At 57.5% G+C, this 19,207-nt stretch overlaps 1 protein-coding gene across 12 annotated transcripts in view; it reads right to left on the bottom strand.

The window, feature by feature from the left end:
- Nucleotides 1-273: 273 nt before the first annotated feature.
- ACSF3 (acyl-CoA synthetase family member 3) overlaps nt 274-19,207 on the bottom strand; it is a 64,023-nt gene continuing 45,089 nt past the window's right edge. For 3 of the 12 annotated variants that reach the window (XM_023228904.1, XM_023228903.2, XM_023228908.2), the window contains 3 exons: nt 13,203-13,337; nt 12,558-12,669; nt 4,683-6,571 (listed from right to left, as the gene is read on the bottom strand). In XM_023228904.1, coding sequence (XP_023084672.1) covers nt 6,454-6,571; nt 12,558-12,669; nt 13,203-13,337 — 365 coding nt within the window. In that variant the 3' untranslated portion in view covers nt 4,683-6,453. Of the gene's footprint in view, nt 4,144-4,682; nt 6,572-8,485; nt 9,331-10,930; nt 11,024-12,557; nt 12,670-13,202; nt 13,391-15,328; nt 18,429-19,207 lie in introns of those variants that run through there. The other 9 variants (XR_002735088.2, XM_023228906.2, XR_002735089.2 and 6 more) reach the window with 9 other exon arrangements.

The following is a 19,207-nucleotide window of genomic DNA, read 5'->3' as shown; positions in this document are numbered from 1 at the left end:
CCCGTCTCTACTAAAAATACAAAAAAAATTAGCTGGGCGTGGTGGCGGGCACCTGTAGTCCCAGCTACTTGGGAGGCTGAGGCAGGAGAATGGCGTGAACCTGGGAGGGTGGAGCTTGCAGTGAGCCAAGATGGCGCCACTGCACTCCAGCCTGGGCCCCAGAGCAAGACTCCGTCTCAAAAAAAAAAAAGAAAAAAAAGAAAAGAAAATTAGCCAAGCGTGGTGGCACATGCCTGTGGTCCCAGCTACTCAGGAAGCTGAGGCAGGAGGATTGCTTGAACTGGGGAGGCGGAGGTTGCAGTGAGCCGAGATGGTGTCACTGCACTCTGGCCTGGGCGACAGCGAGACTCAGTCTCAAAACAAACAAACAAACACACACACACAAAAAGAGAGTAAATGGCCAGGAACAGCTCAGACCGTGCTGTGGAGGAGGCAGGAGTGGGTGCCCCGTCCTGCCGAACATCCAGGCCTCGGGAGAAGCTACGGGAGGTGGGATGGAGCCCAGTGCAGCCTGGAGACAGGGTCTTGGACCAGGCAGAGTCTGGAGCAGGGAGCGCTGGGGCCACAGGGGCAGCGTGGTGGCGAGAGGTGGGTGGCTCTGTGAACGGCGCTGGGAAAATCAGTAATTCCACATGGGAAAAACCAGGGCTGCACTTCCTACCACACACAAATGCATTTCCAATGAATTAACGGCTTCAGTGGGAAAAGCAAAGCTTTGTAACTTTTAGAAGAGCATATGTGAAAACATATTGAAGAGCTTTGAGTTAAGAAAGGGTTTTTAAGGACAAGACCCCAAAAAGCTCAAACTATAAGAAAGAAGAGATCAATGCATTTGAATACATTAAAATTTAACAATTCTGCACATGCTTTGATAGAACAAATGAAGCCAAAGGCCAGCCACGTAACCAACGTATGGTCATGAAAAATATCCACCAGCCCAACAGGAAATGGGCAAAGAACTGAAACAGGCGACTTGCAGGAAAATCAAATGGCCCAGAAACATATTCGAGATGTTCCACCTAACTCGTAATCAGGGAAATGCAAATTACAATAAGAAGATTCCACATCACACTCAGCACCGTGGTGAAAACTCAACGTCTCCCGTCGGGATGTTGGCCCGTTGGTGAGATGGGGTGTCTCACACCCGCTGTGCACAGCCTCCTTGGAAGGCATCAGGCGAAATCGAGGAAGTGGAAGACAGCTGGGCCTACGATCCAGTGATTCCACTAGCAGGAATATCTTCTGGAGAAATTCTTCTGCTCTGCAAAAGAGGCTGCACTTGCAGCCGACTGCAGCTTTGCTCTTGGAGGGGAGGGTCCAATGGCTGGGCTCAGTGCACACCCCACAGAGTGACCTGAGGACAACCAGAGCAAGGCAGGCAACACAGGGGACAGCAAAGCCCCACATGAGCCAACAACGTCCTCACGGAGGAGCCTGCGTTCCGTGGGCCACACGTGCCGGCACTGAAACCTAAACCCACGACATCACTCAGGCATCGGGGACCCCGTGAGCAGAGAGCCCCACGGGCCGGGGAAGGCGTCCACCTGGTACCAGAGCCCAGAGGCTTAGGAGGCCAGAGGGCTTGGGCTCCGTGAACCTGAGCCAGGAAGTGCATGGGATTGGTTGGCTGTAATCTTCTGTCTTCTGTCCTCAATACTTAACATGTTTTTTTATTTTAAAAATGTTCTTAATCCACATTAGTAGATTTCACTATCCTGGGGACAGCAGAAGCGGGAGGGGGACCCGTGGGCTTCCGTGAAGACTGGGAGGAGCTGCGTGGACTCCGCCGGCCGATTAGAAAGCGTGGGTCCCGGGCCTGGGCCCACCTCCCCAAGCTCAGCCTGGGGCCAGCTCTGCTGGCTCCCGACCGGCCCTCGAGGCTGCTCTGATCCTGCTGTGGCTGTCATGGATGCTGGGCCCAGGGCGGCTGCACCTGGAGTGTGGCTCTGAGGCCAGATCTGTGTTGTTCGTGGACATTTATGTGTCTGTGTGTGCTGTGAGCCTATGTGCACACCTGTCAGCGTGTGTGCGCCCAGGGGGCGGCCCATTCAGCCGGCGTGAGGTGTCGTCTTTTTTCGAGCTAAGACGAGGCTCTTCCCCATCGGGATGGGAACATGGGCCCGCGGCTGATGCATTAAAGGCACCACGTGCTGCTGGCGCTGCCGCTGTCTTAATGGGCTTCGCTGCGCTGCAGGGCAGGGCCGGCAGGTGGTAATGAAGGAGACTGCTGACTCCGTGGTACAGTAACTGAATGGTTGTGTCTGGTCAGACTGTCAATGGGGGGCATGCCCTGCGAGCCAATGACGATGGGCTGCCTGGGTGGGCACAGAGAGGACTGAGGGTGTGGCGTCTCCCTCCTCTGCGATGCCAGGGTGTGCAGGTGCACCCACCTGGCTTCACGCCCCCAGCTCTTGCCGGCTGTGACGGGTGGGCATGGAGGGTGCCTCAGCCCAGCCCAGGGAGGACCAGCCACGCGGCAGGAAGGTGGAGGGAGTGCCTGGAGCCAGCAGGGCGGCCACCGAGACCCCACACTGACGCAGGGACTGAGGCACCCGAGGCCGGTTTCCAGGACAGCCCGGCGTTGGCCCCTCCCTTCCTCTTAGGGTTCCCGCCCAGGCCGGCTGGTGTGGGGACTGGGAACCAGCGTGACCCAAGACAGGTCACCCGCGTGTCCTCCCACATCTGAGTCCTCCCACATCCGATTCCACCAACACCAAGGTTCCTTCTGGAGGCTCCTGGGAGAATCCATTTTCCGCCTCTTTGGGCTTCCGGAGGCGTTTCCGTGGCTGGGGGTCCCTCACAAAGCCAGCAGTGGCCGGCCAGTCCCCCTCATGCTCACCTCTGCCATGGCTTCCCTCTTCCACTTAGCAGGATGGGGGTTCCCTGTGCCCTCGCGGATCACCCAGGGCAGGCTCCCTGTTGAGGGAGCTGATGGACCGTCCACAGCTGCAGGTCCCTGCTGCTGTGTGAACTCCCAGGTCCCAGGGTGAGGAAGCGGGGCCTTCGGGGCCGTCATTCTGCCACCCACAGGTGGGAGCCTCCTCATAGGGCACCGGGCCTCAGTGGCAGCTGGGGAGCCGCAGGGGCTGTGGGGTGCCCAGCAGGGCGGGCTCAGTACTGCCCGCAGGACCACCCTGCTGTTAGGGCGACTCGGCGACTTGCAGCCTTCTCAGCTCAGTTCCTGTCAGCTGACCGGGACGGCCCTGCCCCGCCTGCCCTTGCCCTAGGAGCTGGGGGTCTCCATTCAGCAAGACTGAGAACCAGGCCACCCGTGAGACTGGCTGCCACAGATCACATGCTGGCCCTGGCTGCCGGCTAAGCCCAGGGGACACTCTCCTTGAGACTCCCAGGGTGAGGCCCAGCTCCTGAGGACCGAGCGGCCTCTGCATGGCACACCCTCCCCGTCCCTCCGCTTCTGCAGATCTCCTGCCTGGCTCAATGCACGTCCATCCTGGGCCCTCCCAGCCTTACCTGGCCGAGCCGTGGCCCTGCCCACCTGCCTGGGCCATTCCCTCTTGACCGGGTGCGATCTGCAGACAGCAGTGTCAGCGCTGCATGGAGGAGCCGCGGCCGACGCCCACAGCACGCGCTATGTCCGTAAGCTGCACCCAGTCCAGCCTGGCTGCTCCCCGTGTGAGCCTGAGCTTGCGGGCCAGAGGAGACGACCTTGGACTTTGGCCCCAAGCCTGTGATTCACACCCCTGCCCTCAACTCACCTGCCTCAGCTGCTCACGTGCAAAGCAGGCTGAGCGTCCTGACTTCAGCAGGTGTGAGAACCCCGGGAAGACATTTGAAGGGTGTCAGAACCTGGCAGGTGCCTCCAGTGTGTGGGACAGTGTGTGCTGGGTGTGTGGGGACCTGCCGCAGCGCCCTCCGGCCACCCTCAGAGGGGCTGGTGCTCAGGGGGTGCCTGTCGGACCCGGGACCCCCCCTTCCCCACACCCGCCTGTGGGGACCTGCGGGCTTTCTGCTCCGAGAGAGGCAGCTCCATGGTCGCCCATCCCGTGACAACCGCATGCTCCAGAGCCGTGCTCATGGCTGTGCCGGTGGCTGGCAGGGGACGCCGTGGCCGTCGTGGGTGATGGATCAGGAGGTGCAGTCACGGATGTTTGTCCTCCAGTGACCTGGTCCCTCCTGTGGCTGCTGAGGAGATGCACGTGGGGTGTGATCGTTTGTATGGATCCATTTGGTGAGCTGCTCATTCACCACATCGTCAACGCTTTCACACAGGGTCCACTTTACTCTTCCAGGCAGGAGAGCGGCTGCACCGACCTGCTATGTGGCCAGGGAGGAGGGGACAGAATAGGCTCCCAGGGCCCATGGAGGCAGGCTCTGTGGGCCTGGGGGGAGTGGGAGTCCTCTCGCTCAGGAAGGCTCTAGAAGGGCCACCAAGAGCAGCTGCAACAAGGACCTCGCGGTGAGAGCAGCCGAGCGAGTCCCAACCTGATCAGACACAGTGTGAGGGGAGCCGGGGCCCCAGTGCAGCTGCCTCGGGCAACAGTGACCACAGGCCCGGCTGAGCCTGAAGATGAGGACGGGGGAGGGAGGGAGGGACTGGTGTGCACATAGGTGTCCATGTGCATGTATGTACGCAGGCGTGTGTGTGAGATACACAGACATGTGACATGCAGGCGTGTGTGATACACGTGATATATGCAGGCATGAGAGACATACATGTGGTATATGCAGACGTGTGAGATACATACATGTGATATGTGCGTGTGTGTGAGACAGACATACCTGTGGGGTATGCAGGTACATGTGTGAGATACACATACATGTGATATATGCAGGTGTGTGTGTGAGACATACATACCTGTGGTCCACGCCCGTCTGCACACATCCCGTTACTGATGGTTAACGCTGGCTGGCGCACTCACCACCTTCTCACCAAGGCCGGCAACAAGCTGCCGTTATGCACGACGGCCTCCTCCCAGCCTCCCAGCAAATGAGGCCAGAAGCTTTGACACGAGGGTCCGGGAGTCATGGCTCCTCCAGGTCAGTGGTGCCCACAGCACTTACCACACTGCCCACTGTCTCGCTCCATGCTGTGCCTGGCGCTGCATGGGTCCTAAGGCTCCTGCTCCCAACCCTGGTGCCACCGGGACACAGTCCAGGTGGGAGGGCGGTGTGGGGCATGTGTGCAGCTAGTCCCCATGGACAGGACTCCCAAGGGAACAAAGCTCCCACTCCTTGGTCAGGGCTAGAAGGGCCCCAAGAGAGCAGCAGCCTCAGTTTACAGAGTAGGGAAACTGAGGCACAGCAGGCTCAGGCCTTCTGTGTTGGGCCTGGACACCTGGGAGGAAGGGCAGCCCCAAGGGCCGCTGTTGGCTGGGAACGTGGGCCCGGCTTGGCACTCCTGAGCTGCCTCAGGCCTATCCTGTCCCGGGGGCTTCTAGGCCTCAGTGGACCCACCAGCCAAATGCCTGGGCTGCTGGCCCGGGCCCTATCTGTGGAACGAATGGAGGAAGCAGGAGCTGGGCCCATGGTCTCCCTGCCCGGGAAGCCGCAGGTGGAGAGAAGGCAGAGGGCGGCGGGGTTTCACCCTGGCCCCTGATGAGGGAGGGGCAGGAGGGACAGGGTGGCAGCTGCCACAGGCTGCACGTGGGACTTTGCCGGCAGCAGCAGGCACGGTGCCACAGCTTTGGGGACCAGCTGGTCACCAGGAGTCCCATCCCCTGGTGCCTGAGAGAAGCTGGGCCACTCGCCTGGGAGCAGCTCCTGGCAGCACCCCCGTGTCTGGCTGGGGTCAGAGCTGGCTGACTTTTCAGATTCAAGCCAGCCTCCCCAGGAGGTCAAAGGCAGCAGGCACGCGGAGGCGGCTTCGGACCCAGCGGGTGGCAGCCCTGCTCCCAGGGAACCTGCTCCTGGGTCTAACTTGTGTGGCGTGGGGCCGCCCAGCAAGGGGCAGGGCGTGCGGGGTAGGTGCTGCCAGCCATGTGGAACTTAGGTGTCCTTGTGGGGCTCAGTCACGGTGACTTGGCAAACAGGGCCCCCCGCCTGTGTCTCCAGAGGCCAGGTCAGCACGAAAGACCAAGACGGGGAATAAACTGTGCTTTAATGGGGAGGGAGGAGCGGATGAGTTCCCTCCGGGATGAGCTTGTTCTCGGCTGGTGGGGCCTGGCTGGGCGCTGGCAGACTGTGTGCACGAAGACGTGGGCACGTGGGGCCGGCAACACCAGAGCGTGGCTGCATCGTGCTGCATGGGCTAGGTCGGCGGTGAAGGTGACACCAGGGACGGTCTCCTTGAGCTGCAACAACTGGCCCAAGGCTGGGGACCTCACGTGGTGATTTCATCCCAAACAGTTTTTGATTCTACGTGACCTGATTTGGGGCATTCAGGCTTAGGGGAGGCCAGGTCTCGGACAGGCCCCCGCGGTGCTCGGTGTGAGGGAGACGTCTGCTGCTCCCCGCCAGACCCGCAGTCCGAGTGCCCAGCCCCTGGTGCGTGGGTCACGAGGGGTGGAAGCGTCTGATGAGTGCCTTCTTGTCGATCTTGCCCATCTGGTTCCGCGGGATCTCCTCCACCAGCACGAGCTCCGAGGGCACTGAGTACGGGGCCAGGACATCTCTGCAGAGACAAGCACAGCCTGAGGTGCGTCGTCCCAACACTGCCCAGCAGCAGCTCAGGTGCCCAGCAGTGTGGACAGGTGCCCCTTGGACCCTGCAGCCTGCCCAGGCGCCTCGGCCATCCTGAGGCCTGCCATGCATCCTGGGCAACCGCAGCTGTCTCTGCCCTAGCAGCCCAGCAGTGGTGACTGCAGGAGGTGCCCAGCATGCTATTATCACTGGTACCACAGAAGTCATGGTGCATGCAGGCCTTGGGCGAGGGCACCAGCCCAAGTGCGAGTCGGCCCAGCCCAGTCCCTCCCTCCCCAGGGGCAAGTGGCTTTGACCTCGGTGTCGCTGTCAACCTCGACCTCCACATTTCCAAATCACTTTTTTCTTTTTTTTCTCTTTTCTTTCTGGGACAGGATCTCACTGTTGCCTGGGCCGGAGTGCAGTGGTGCAGTCACAGCTCACCAAAGCCTTGACTTCCTGGGCTCGAAGGATCCTCCCAAAGTGCTACAGACGTGCATCCCCATGCCCGGCCACAATTTTCCTATCAAATTTATTTTGGCACGTACATATTTTATAGTTATATAAAACTATTACAGGTATTTAAATGGAGGTGTAATTTACACACAGCTGTCCTATGTGCAGTGTGGTGAGGGATGTGCAGAATTTTTTTGTTTTGAGACAGAGTCTTGCTCTTGTCCCCCAGGCTGGAGTGCAGTGGTGTGATCTGGGCTCACTGCACCTCCGCTTCCCGGGTTCAAGTGATTCTCCTGCCTCAGCCTCCCGAGTAGCTGGGATTACAGGCGCCCACCACCATATATGGCTAATTTTCGTATTTTTAGTAGAGACAGGGTTTCACCATGTTGGGCAGGCTGGTCTCCAACTCCTGACGTCAGGTGATCTGCCCGCCTTGGCCTCCCAAAGTGCTGGGATTACAGGTGTGAGCCCGCGCCTGGCCTGTGTAGGAACTGCTAAAGTTTTACTGAAGCAAATGCCCCCATCTAAGTAGCGCCCAGACTGAAAGGGAACATGGCCGGGTTCCCAGAAGCCCCTCTGCCTGCCTGAGCCACTCCCAACTCCACGTGTACCCAACGTCTTGACTTCTGACAGCGGACAAACTGTGTGTTGAATGAGACTGGGTGGCAGTGGTGAGGGCAGACGCCCCTTCCTGGTCACAGGAGGAAAACGCCCAGCAGCTCCCCACTGAGCAGGGTGTCACCTGGTGGCTTTTTAGAGGCTCCCTCATCAGGTTCAGGGATTTTCCTTCTTCTCCTAGTTTGTGAAGAGCTTTTGTTATAAAAGGGTTTTGACATTTGCAAATGCTTTTTCTGTATCTATTGAAATAATATGATTTTTCTTCTTCATTCTGTAAATATGGTGAATTACCAGGGGCTCACGCTTGTAATCCCAGGACTTTGGGAGGCTGAGGCGGGTGGATCACTTGAGGTCAGGAGTTGAGACCAGCCTGGCCAACATGGCGAAACCCCATCTCTACTAAAAATATAAAAATTAGCTGTGCATGGCGGCACACACCTGTAGTCCCAGCTACTCAGGAGGCTGAGGCAGGAGAATCGCTTGAACCCGGGAGGCAAAGGTTGCAGTGAGTGGAGATCGCACCACTGCACCCCAGCCTGGGTGACAGAGCGAGAGTCCATCTAAAAAAAAAGGTGAATTACATGGACTGATTTTGGAATATGAAAGTAACCCTCTATTCCTGGCTTAAATGCTGCTTGATCATGACGTGTTGTCTTTTTGTGCATTAATTGGATTTAATTGGCTAATGGTTTGTTAAGGATTTTGTGTGTCTGCCCATTGGGAACACTGTTCTCTCGTTTTCTTGTATGGTTTGGATTTCAGGGTAGTGCTGGTCCCATAAAGGGAGTTAGGAATTGTTCCTCCCTGCTGTTTTGTCAGACACTTATTTTGTTGTCTAGTTTTATTTTTTGCCTTCAATGTTTGAGAGAATTTACCAGTGAAACCTTTTGGGCCTGGTATTTACTTTGCAGTTTTAAATTGAGAACTCAGAACTGTTCAGTCTGTTTTGGTGTTTGTGTCAGTCTTGGAAATTTGTGTCTTTTAAGGAAGTTAGTTATCCGTTTCGTCTGAACTCCTGACTTCACTGGATAAAGCAGCCTTCCAGGCCGCCATACTGCCCATCAGAGACCGCAGGCCTGAGGTGAGGTTTCGCTTCCTTCCTGATATTTAGAATGCTGTTTTCTCTCTTCTTTCTTGGGGTCTTCTTTCAATCTGAAAACTCATGACCTTTGGTTTGGGGAAATTTGACCGTGAATTTCTTCCCTGGATATCTTCTTTTTGGAACTCCCATTAGACAGCTGGAACGTTTGAATTAATCCTCTACTTTATTTCCTCCTGCCTCCCTTCCTGCCCTTTTTTCTTTCATGGTGAATGGACAAGCACTGCAGTCTCAGCCTAAGCCAGGCACAGCAAGGATGACTCAGGGCTGCAGGGGAGGTAGCTGTGGGCCAGGTACAGCAAGTGGCCTGGAGAGCAAGGGCCTGGCTCCAGGGCTCCCGCAGGACTGACGGAGTCCTGGGCTGTGACTGCACGGCTGGTGGCCTTCCCTGCCCGGTTCTGCCCCTCACAGGCGGCTTCTCACCAGCGGGCCCTCAAGTGCCCTGCACACAGCTGCCTGTCTCAGGGTCTTCTCACAGCCACTGTCATAGCCCAAACGATGCTGGATGAGGAGCCTGACTTCAGAGAGATGCACAGAGCAGGAGCGAGAGGCCTGGTGTCCCTGTGCAGAGGGCAGCCCTGTTTGAGGAAAGCCAAGGGCTGAGGAGCATCAGGACTTCAGTTCCTGCAAACTCAGACCCTGAAACTCTCTAGCATTCTCTCAGCACTCGACACCTATCTTTTCTTCTCAAGGTAACTGCCAGCATCATTTATAGCAATGTGAGACTGGACTAATTAACAGAAAATTGGTACTGGGAAGCGGGGAATTGCTGTTAAGATACCTGAAAATGTGGAAGCAACTTTGGAACTGGGTAACAGGCAGAGGTTGGAATGATTTGGAGAGCTCAGAAGAAGACAGGAAGATGAGGGAAAGTTTGGAACTTCCTAGAAACTCGTTAAATTGTTGTGGCCAAAATGCTAATAGTGATACGGACAATGAAGTCCAGGCTGAGGTAGACTCAGATGGAGATGAGGAACTTATTGGGAACTGGAGCAAAGATCGCTTTTGTTAAGCATGAGCAAAGAGATGACCTGAAACTGGAACTTAGATTTAAAAGGGAAGCAGAGCATAAAAGTTTGGAAAATTTGCAGCCTGACCATGTGGTAGAAAAAAAAAAAACAATTTTCTGGGGAGGAATTCAAGGCGGCTGCAGAAATGTGAGTATGTCAAGAGGAGCTGAATGTTCATTGCCAAGACAATGAAGAAAGTATCTCCAGGCGTGTCAGAGACCTTCGTGGAAGCCCCTCCTGTTGCAGGCCTAGAGGCCTTGGAGGGAAGAACGGCTCTGCTGACCACTGCTCTGAGGGACACTGGCCCCTGCATCCCTGTCGCTCTGGGGCTGAAAGGGCTCCAGATACAGCTCAGGCCACTGCTCCAGGGCAGTGAAGAGGAGAAAGATGGGGCTGGAGCCCCCACACAGAGTCCCCACCGGGGCCCCGGCTACGGCAGCCGTGAGAAGAGGGCCACTATCCTCCAGACCCCAGAATGACCCACCGACAGCTTGCACCATGTGGTACACCTAGAAAAGTTGCAGGCACACAACAGCGGCCCATGAAAGCAGCGTGGGGGCTGTACCCTGCAGAGCCATAGGGTGGAGACACCCATGGCCCTGGGAGCCACCTCCTTGCATCGGTGTAGCCTGGATGTGAGACATGGGTCTAAGGAGATTTGGGGGCTTTAAGATTTATTGGGCTGGGTGGGGTTGCTGATGCCTGTAATTCCAGCATTTTGGGAATCTGAGGCAGGTGGATCACTTAAGGTCAGGAGCTCGAGAGCACCCTTGACAACATGGCAAAACCCTCTCTCTACTAAAAAATACAAAAATTATCTGGGTGTGGTGGCGCATGCCTATACTTCCAGCTACTTGGGGAGGCTGAGGTAGGAGAATTGCTTGCAGGCAGAGGCTATAGTAAACTGACATGCCACTCTCCAGCCTAGGCATCAGAGCAAGACCCCATCTCAAAAAAAAAAAAAAAAAAAACCAAAAAAGAAAAAAACAAAAAAATGATTCAGTGACTACCTTGCTAGGTTTTGGACCTGCCTGGGGCTCATAGCCCCTTTGTTTTGGCTGACGTCTCTCTTTTGGCACTCGTGTATTTACCCACTGCCTGTACTCCCACTGTATCTGGGAAGTAACTTGTCTTTGCTTTTACAGGCTCATAGGTGAAAAGAACTTGCCTTGTCTCAGACGAGACTTTGGACTGTGGACTTCTGAATCAATGATGAAATGACTTAAGACTTGGGGGACTGTTGGGAAGGTAGGATTGTATTCTGCAATGTAAAAAGGACATAAGATTTGGGAGGGGCCAGGGAGGAACGATACGGTTTGGATTTGCGTCCCCACCCAAATCTCCTGTTGAATTGTGATCCCCACTGTTGGAAGAGGGACCTGGTGGGAGGTGACTGGATCACAGGGGTGGATTTTCCCCTTGCTGTTCTCGTGATAGTGAGTGAGTTCTCACAAGAACTGTGTGTTTGAGAGTGCCTGGTCCCTCCCCTCTCCCTCACTCTGTGACCCCTCCCTCTCCCTTTGCTCTGTGACCCCTCCCTCCCCACCCTGCTCTGGGGCCCCTCACTCCCCCCTCGCTCGGTCTGTGGCCCTTCCCTCCCCGCTCAGTCTGTGGCCCTTCCCTCCCTGCTCGCTCTGTGACCCCTCCCTACCCCCTCGCTCTGTGGCTCCTCACTCCCCACTCGCTTGCTCTGTGGCCCCTCCCTCCTCCCTCGCTTGTTCTCTCCTGCTCCAGCCATGTAGGATGTGCCTGCTTCCCCTCTGCCTTCCGCCATGACTGTAAGTTTCCTGAGGCCTCCCCAGTCATGCTTCCTGTACAGCCTGTGGAACCATGAGCCAATTATACCCCTTCTTTATAAATTTAAAAAAAGAAAAAGAATTTGCTGTAGGTGAAACTAAAAGCTTCCTTTCTGAGCTCAGCCTGGTTCCGTCCTGACGGTCCTATGGGATACCCTTCTGTCCTGACGGCCTCTGATGAGGCCACAGCTTAGGTTCAGCCCCAGGTGTGACCACCAGCACTGCTGGCAAAGGGGAAGGGTCTGTGGATCCCATGCATCAGAAACCACTAGGTGTGAGACAGGTGAGAGAAAGCTCTTGGGGAAAGGTTCTGGGTAAGGTAACAGCAAAACAAAAAACGCAGGTGAGTTTACGGACTGGGTGGTGGCCGCTGTTGAGGAACGGGCCCTGCCTTGGGTGTGGAGGGGAAAGTGAAATGAGTGAGGGGATGGTGCTGGGGTCTCCACGGAACTGACTGGAGGTGTGTGAGGCACCTTGAAGACCCACCCCCAGGGCAGGAGAGGGAGCGGCCGTGCAGGTGCCAGCGGAGAATGGGTGGGCCTTGCGGTTCTGCTGGGGCCCAGCACTGGCTTTGGGGCAGCGGGTGGACAGGCTGCCTGTGGCCCGGTGGGGAAGGGCCTAGCGCGTGCGGCCAGGTGGTGTCAACCCTGGATATCAGCTCCATGCACCTCCTGCGTGGGCCTGGCCTGACTCATTCGGGATCTCTCCTGGGACTAGGACGGAACCCACCACAGGCCTCACAGGGCCTTGTCCCAGGAATGTGAGTTTCTGCCCCCTTGGAATGTTGCCACAAAGTCAAATCTGAGCACGGCTCCTGCCCCCTGCCCTCATCTCTGCCCCCTGTGTGTGGCCTTCAGGTCTCTAAGGACCCTCACTGCTGGTCTTTCTTGATCCCTCACCTCCACCTCTACAACGGACGATGCCAAGACCTAGCGTGGCCCACACCCCCGGGCCCCCAAGACCCCATGAGTGCCCCCTGCCCACCCCGCCCAGCCCTACCTGGCCCACTCTTTGAGCTCCCTGTGGGACAGTGAGTGTCCTTCTCGGAGGGTCACCACAGCAGTGACCCGCTGGCCCCATGTCATATCCGGAACTCCAATCACCGCCACATCTGCGGACAGAAGAACAGTTTGAGGACATGGGAATGCCTCAGTGACCCTTACAGGCTGGAGAGTGCCTGGATGCACAGGAAGCGCGCAGTCTGGCCGCAGCCCTGGAGCCTGTCCTTGGAGAGGCCCCATTCCGATCACCCGTCCCGGTGCCGGCTGGTTCTGTGGGGAGGGACTGAGGACGGGCTCCCCACGGTACAGCTGGAGTCTGGGCACTCACAGGGGCTCTGCCTTCCCACCCCTGGCTCTCTGCACTCTCCCCGCACCCTCCTGCACAGGCATCATGCAGATGGGAGCTGCGCCCAGTCAGGCCTGGGAGCTTCAGTGGGCACGGGGTCAGCGGCTCCAACACCGAGCAGGCTGCACCCCCACCAGCCCCATGTGCCCTGGCCAGGGCAGGGAGCAGAGGTGAGTGTCACAGGGACTCCTGCAGGCAGCTGGGACAGCGTCGCCTCGTCCGTGATCGTCTAAAACTCAAACATGGAAGGCAGCACCCGTCTCGCCTGGCCTCCCGGGCGCAAGTCCAGCCACACACCTGTGATGCTGGGGTGGGCCAGCAGGTGCCACTCCACCTCCAGGGCGCTGACCTTGTAGCCTCCGGTCTTGATGATGTCCACTGAGGTCCGGCCTCGTATCCAGTACTGGCCGTCCTTAAACACCACGGTGTCCCCTGAGGAAAGGGGGCTCTGGTTAACCGGCCGTCCTTAAACACCACGGTGTCTTCTGAGGAAAGGGGGCTCTGGTTACTGCCCTGTGGCAACCCCAATGCGGAAGCAGCTATGCCAGGTAAGCCCACATTCCTGGCGGTCATGATGCGCATCCCAAGGTGGGACCGTGCCCAGGACATGGGGTCCCATCCCCACGCTCAGCTGTATGCACTTCCTCCAGGTCAGGTCAGCAGTGGGCCCAGAGCCTGCAAGGACCTGGAGGTGCCAGGAGTCCTGCTGGGCCCATGGTCTGCAGACACCCTGCATTAGTAAGCCGGCTCAGGACCTGTTTCTGTCACAGTGATTGATAACCACTGGTCATGGTGAGACACATGGCCTTTTCTAAGCAACAAGCACAGGGTCTGATGCTTTGACCCTCCCTCAGGATGGATGCCAGGGTGTGCTGGGCCTCCTGGCTGTCCTGCTGCCGCTGCAAAGGCCCCCAGATGGCACCCCTGGGACTGCAGCATAAAGGGCCGCGCCTCATGCAGGTAGGCTCTCGGGGAGGGGCCAAGACCCACCAAGCCCTGTCCTGCCGTTTCTCTCAGGCCCACAAGAGAATCCAGACCAAATATTCGCAAAACAAGTGAACCAGACACCTTACAACATCCCACCACAGTGGGGTTCAGCAGTGACTGTCTAGCCCCTCTGGATGGGAGAGGCGCCACTGGTGGCTGAGGACAGGGCCTTTCCTGGGTGCCTGGAGCCTCCTGCTAATGCCTGCCTTCTGCCCTCCGCACCTGACCATGCTGGTCCTAGAACAATGTTCGGGGCTGCCCCACACTTTCCTTCCTAAGGCAAAGCCATGACATGGCCCTTGCTCCTCCGCTGTGTAGTTCCTGGAGCCCTCCTGTGGGCACTGAGCTTCCCCCATTTCTTTCTTTCTCGAGTAGCTCAACACAGACACCACCAGCCACTGAGGATGAGGAGTCCAGGAAAGCAGGCTGAAGCCTCAGAGCCTGCACTCCCAGCCCGAAGCTGTCTCATGATGCATGGGCCCATGGTACGCGTGTCCGCAAGCGTGTATGCAGCTGGGAAGGCACCGTATGTGTGATTGTGAGCGTGTGCATGCACATGTGTGCGCCTGTGGCTGTGGGAGCATGCAGGGCGTGTAAGGACAGTGCTGAGGCCTCATCCATCTGCTTGCACACACCCACACTCCACACGGGTTATTAGCTGGAAAAAATCATATACTTCATTATACATCATGCTGTTGGACACAGAGGGGCCCCATCCATCACCTTGCCACTCCTTGAGACCCATGGTGTGCTCCTCAGTCTATTACACAAGACGGATGGGTGTGCCCAGGTGGGCTCCCGGCTTATTTATGGGGCAGAGGGCTGGGTGCTCAGGCAGGCTCTGGAACTCTGTGCTGATGGGAAGCAGAAAAATGAGAGGGTCCCCACCAGGGAAGTAGCCTCACTGTGGCCCTGGGTAGTCTGACTGGGCGGCTGGAAGGGGGTGTACAGGTTGGGCTGTGGGCGGGGGTGGACATAGCCTGTCCCAAGCGCCTGGCAGCCTCCCTGGTGTCAGTAGCTGTGGCATCCATGGGGCAGGAGCAGCCTCGACGGGGTGGCTCGGTGCGATTAAGAGATGCTGTTAGGCACCAGGCTGATGCTGGGAGAAACTGGAGGGAAGGCACAAAGAGCTCCTGCGGGCCGGGCACGGTGGCTCACGCCTGTAATCCCAGCACTTTGGGAGGCCGAGGTGGGCAGATCTGACAGATACAATGTAGCAAGGTCTGGAGATCGAGACCTGGTGAAACCCCATCTCTACTAAAAATACAAAAAATCAGCCGGGTGTGGTGGCGGGCGCCTGTAGTCCCAGCTACTCGGGAGGAGAGGAGAATGGCGTGAACCCGGGAGGCGGAGCTTGCAGTGAGCAGAGATTGCACCACTGCACTCCAGCCTGGGTGACAGAGCGAGACTCCGTCTCAAAAAAAAAAGAGCTCCTGTGTGTTATTTCTAACTTTCTGTGAATCTTTTTTATAAGTTTTACAAATTTGCTTTTTGGTTTACGGAGCAATTTTGTTCCCAGTCTCCAGTAGCACCAGCCCTCTGAGTGGGCTCATCACATGGGGAGTCACACCAACGTCGGCAATGGATCATGATCGTGCAATAACTTGTTAAAGAACAAATTCACATGAACTGAGTTTATGGATAAAAGGAATGAGTGATATACACACATGAAAGGCCCATCAATGGCTGATTAGATGCACAACCCGACCTCTCTGCCCACTGCGAGACCCCCGTGTGTCTGCAGGCGTGGGTGTCTCTGCAAGGGTGGGTGTCTCTGCAGGGGTGGGTGTCTCTGCAGGGGTGGGTGTCTCTGCAGGGGTGGGTGTCTCTGCAGGGGTGGGTGCGTCTGCAGGCGTGGGTGTCTCTGCAGGGGTGGGTGTCTCTGCAGGGGTGGGTGTCTCTGCAGGCGTGGGTGTGTCTGCAGGTGTGGGTGTGTATCCCCAGGGGTCCAAGCCCTGGTGCTGAGATATCCCAGGAGTGATGGCAGTCAGTATCTGCCCATCCTTTCTGGCTTAGGGCTGTTTCTGGCATGGTCAGGCCCCGAGACCCTGCTGCAGGCCTTGTTCAGGGGTCACTCCCTGCCTGGGCCTGGCTGCCTCTGCCCTGAGATGCTTCTCCTGAAGCCAGTGCCCAGGAAGGACTGGTGAGGGCAGCTTGCGGAGTCATCTATTCCCTGGGCGCCAGGCCCCAGACCCCCGCTTCTCAGTGATAGCCCTGCCTGGCCTCCAACCCCAGGTTGTCACAGGCCCCACTGCCCGCTGTGCTGCACGCAGGGTTTCCACTGAGTCGTGCGGAGGGAAGGACCCCAAGGGTCAGCGTGCAGCATGGTGCCATTCTCAGGGCCCCAGGCTTCTGTGCTGGAGACAGTGGCAGCTACACCTGTCGGAAAAAGGCTGTGTCTGAGACTCCCCCGGCAGCACTGGGCGGAGCCAATCAGTGCAGGACTGAGACCTGTCTCTCTGTGACGGATACCTGTCTCGGGGACTATTCTGAAAGGTGCTTCTGTGCTCAGAATGCATGTGTGGCATGCGGGGACCCTCAGTGCTCAGAGCGCGTGCTTGGCGTGCGGGGACCCTCAGTGGATGGTGGCAGTCGTGTGTCCGTCCCACCCCAGGCATCAGAGGGTGGTGCTGCTGTCAGCCCAGCCAGCACCACAGGGCCGGCTCCACCCTCCAGCGTCAGAATCCCCATCCTCACTGCTGCCTGGAGCTCCCCCGGGTTAGGGAGAGACTTCCCACTGCCCACAGAAGAAAGCCCACGGCACACGTGCGTCTCCTGGGCCCGGCCGCTTTTGCCCAGATGCCTTGGCCCGGCTGCCTTGGCCTGGACGTTCCTGGCAATTCTCCTTGCAAAGGCCCCTCTAGGACGGGGCCCTTCAGGGTCCCTCCTGCTGCACACACATGGCCCCTCTGCCCTAGTACCCCGGTCCACCTCCCCTGGCCAGTGTCTTGTCTGCAAGGCCTGGGCACCGCCACCCAAAAGGGCTGCCCCGCTGCTTCCCTCCCAGCCCTGAGCTTGCCCTTTGGAATGTGTCAGGCTTTGTTCGAGTTTCTCAGTGCGGAGCAACCTCTGCTCTGAGGGTCGACACCTCCCTGCCTATTCCCAGACTGTCCAGCACCCGCCTCACCCGCCTTGCTGTGCCTTTGCCAAGGGGAAGAGTGGCTGGTTTTGTTCTTCCAGGCTGGGACGCTGCTATCACGGGCTCAGGGGCATCGGAGCCAGGGTTAAAACAAAGTCTCAGCCAAGCAAGAGTGGGTCGGACACCGCGGGAGGAGGTCCTGCAGCAGCGAGGGCGACTCAGAAGGTTCAGAGGGCTCCAGGGCAACTCGCAATCATTGTGAAATGCACGTCAAACAAGTTAAATAACCTTTACTTTTTATAACAACCTATTTATCAAAATGCATTGATTCTGGAATTGGAGTTGGCTGCCAATGGGCTGTGTATCTCCTCGGCCTGAAGTGTGCATTAAAGGAGTTTTGTTCTGACAGATACAATGTAGCAATCAATAAACTCCTATTACCTGGATTTATGAGCTGCTTTTGAATTCGGTGCTATTTCATGTCTCTGCCTTTCACTGTAATTGAAAATAAATCTCCCAATACTCAGATGTGAATTGTCTGGAAGTGTGGGTGGAGTGAGGTGCTGCAGTCCCCAGTCCCCCAGCAAGACCTGTCTGTGGGCCTTAGAGGAAGCACTCCCGGCCGGGGGGTGTCCTGACTGGCACGAAGATAAGAACAACGCCTGTTCTGCTGTGCAGATTCGGTTCCTGAGCCTAGATCTGGAGTGACACCAGTCCCCAAAGCCCGATCCCAGGAAACAGGGTGAAGAGAGGCCCAGAACCAGTCTGTCGGACTTTTGCTCCCAAATGGCACTGATGCCAGCAACAGAATTTGAAGCTTGGCCCCTGGTCCTTGAGGAAAGCGCCGAGGGAAGCCCAAGCCCCTGCCCTGAGACCTCTGCCCCCGAGTCCCCGGCCTCCAAGCCTGGAACAGGTGCCCCTGTGTGTGCAGAGAGAGGCAGTTGGAACAGGTGCCCCCGTGTGTGTAGAAAGAGGCAGCTGGAACAGGTGCTCCATGTGTGTGCAGAGAGAGGCAGCTGAAAACAGGTGCCCCCGTGTGTCTGCAGAGGCAGCTGGAAACCAAGTTACATGAAAGGCACCACCAGTTAGTTGCCCCTGGGCACCTGGCTAGGGGAGGTGGCTGCAGGGAGGACAGACTGAGGCTCAGAGGGGCAGCAGGGCAGGTGGCCTCCATCGTGGCCAGGCAGAGGCCACCGCCCAGCAGGAGGGAAGGTGCTGGAAGCTCAGGTGGCTGTGGACACTGGAGGCTTCTGCACCTGGACCCCAGTGCCATCCAGGTCTCCTCTGTGGGCCAAGGGTGGAAGAGGCTTCTTGAAGGCAGAGGGAGTCCCAGAGATGGCCTGAGACCCAGCTCCCTGACCTGGGCTCAGCACTCACCCGGCGGCACCCTGACCTTGGTCAGTCCTCATCTGGTGACTCCTCGACCTGGGCTCAGGGGTCTGGGGACAGAGGAGACCCTGTACATTAAAAAGAGGTGGTCACAGCTGGGCGCAGTGGCTCACGCCTGTAATTCCAGCACTTTGGCAGGCCGAGGTGGGGAGATCACGAGGTCAGGAGATTGAGGCCATCTGGCCAACATGGTGAAACCCTGTCTTTACTAAAAATACAAAAATTAGCCAGGCATGGTGGCGGGTGCCTGTCATCCAAGCTACTCTCGGGAAGCAGGAGAATTGCTTGAACCTGGGAGGCGGAGGCTGTAGTGAGCCGATACGGCACCACCGCACTCCAGCCTGGCAACAGAGCGAGACTCTGTCTCAAGAAAGAGAAAAGACAGGAGGCTGAGGCAGGAGAATGGTGTAAACCCGGGAGGCGGAGCTTGCAGTGAGCTGAGATCCGGCCACTGCACTCCAGTCCGGGCGACAGAGCGAGACTCCGCCTCAAAAAAAAAAAAAAAAAAAAAAGAGAAAAGAGGGAGTCACCAAGCGCCAGGACTCTGCACGGCTGGGGCGCCACCAAACCTGAAGGCCAGAAAATGACACAGAAGCGACTTCTAACCCAGAACCCTATACCCAGCCAAACAGCAGGCAAGGCTGAGGGCAGAACGAAGACACGGAGAGACACGCGAGTCTCCAAGCATCGACCCTACACACCCTGCCTCAGGAAGCCCCAGGGGAAAGCAGTCCCCAAAGCTGGGGCGGAAGTGAGAAGAGGAGGATGCTGTGGGCTGGGAGCGGAAGTCCTCACTCGCCAGGAGGGAAGGGGCGGTGGTGACGGGGAAGGAGGCGCTGTGGGGAGA

This window comes from Piliocolobus tephrosceles, chromosome 17 (assembly GCF_002776525.5).
Source record: "Piliocolobus tephrosceles isolate RC106 chromosome 17, ASM277652v3, whole genome shotgun sequence".
Classification (NCBI taxonomy): domain Eukaryota; kingdom Metazoa; phylum Chordata; class Mammalia; order Primates; family Cercopithecidae; genus Piliocolobus; species Piliocolobus tephrosceles.
This window is presented reverse-complemented; position numbering and strand designations above follow the sequence as displayed.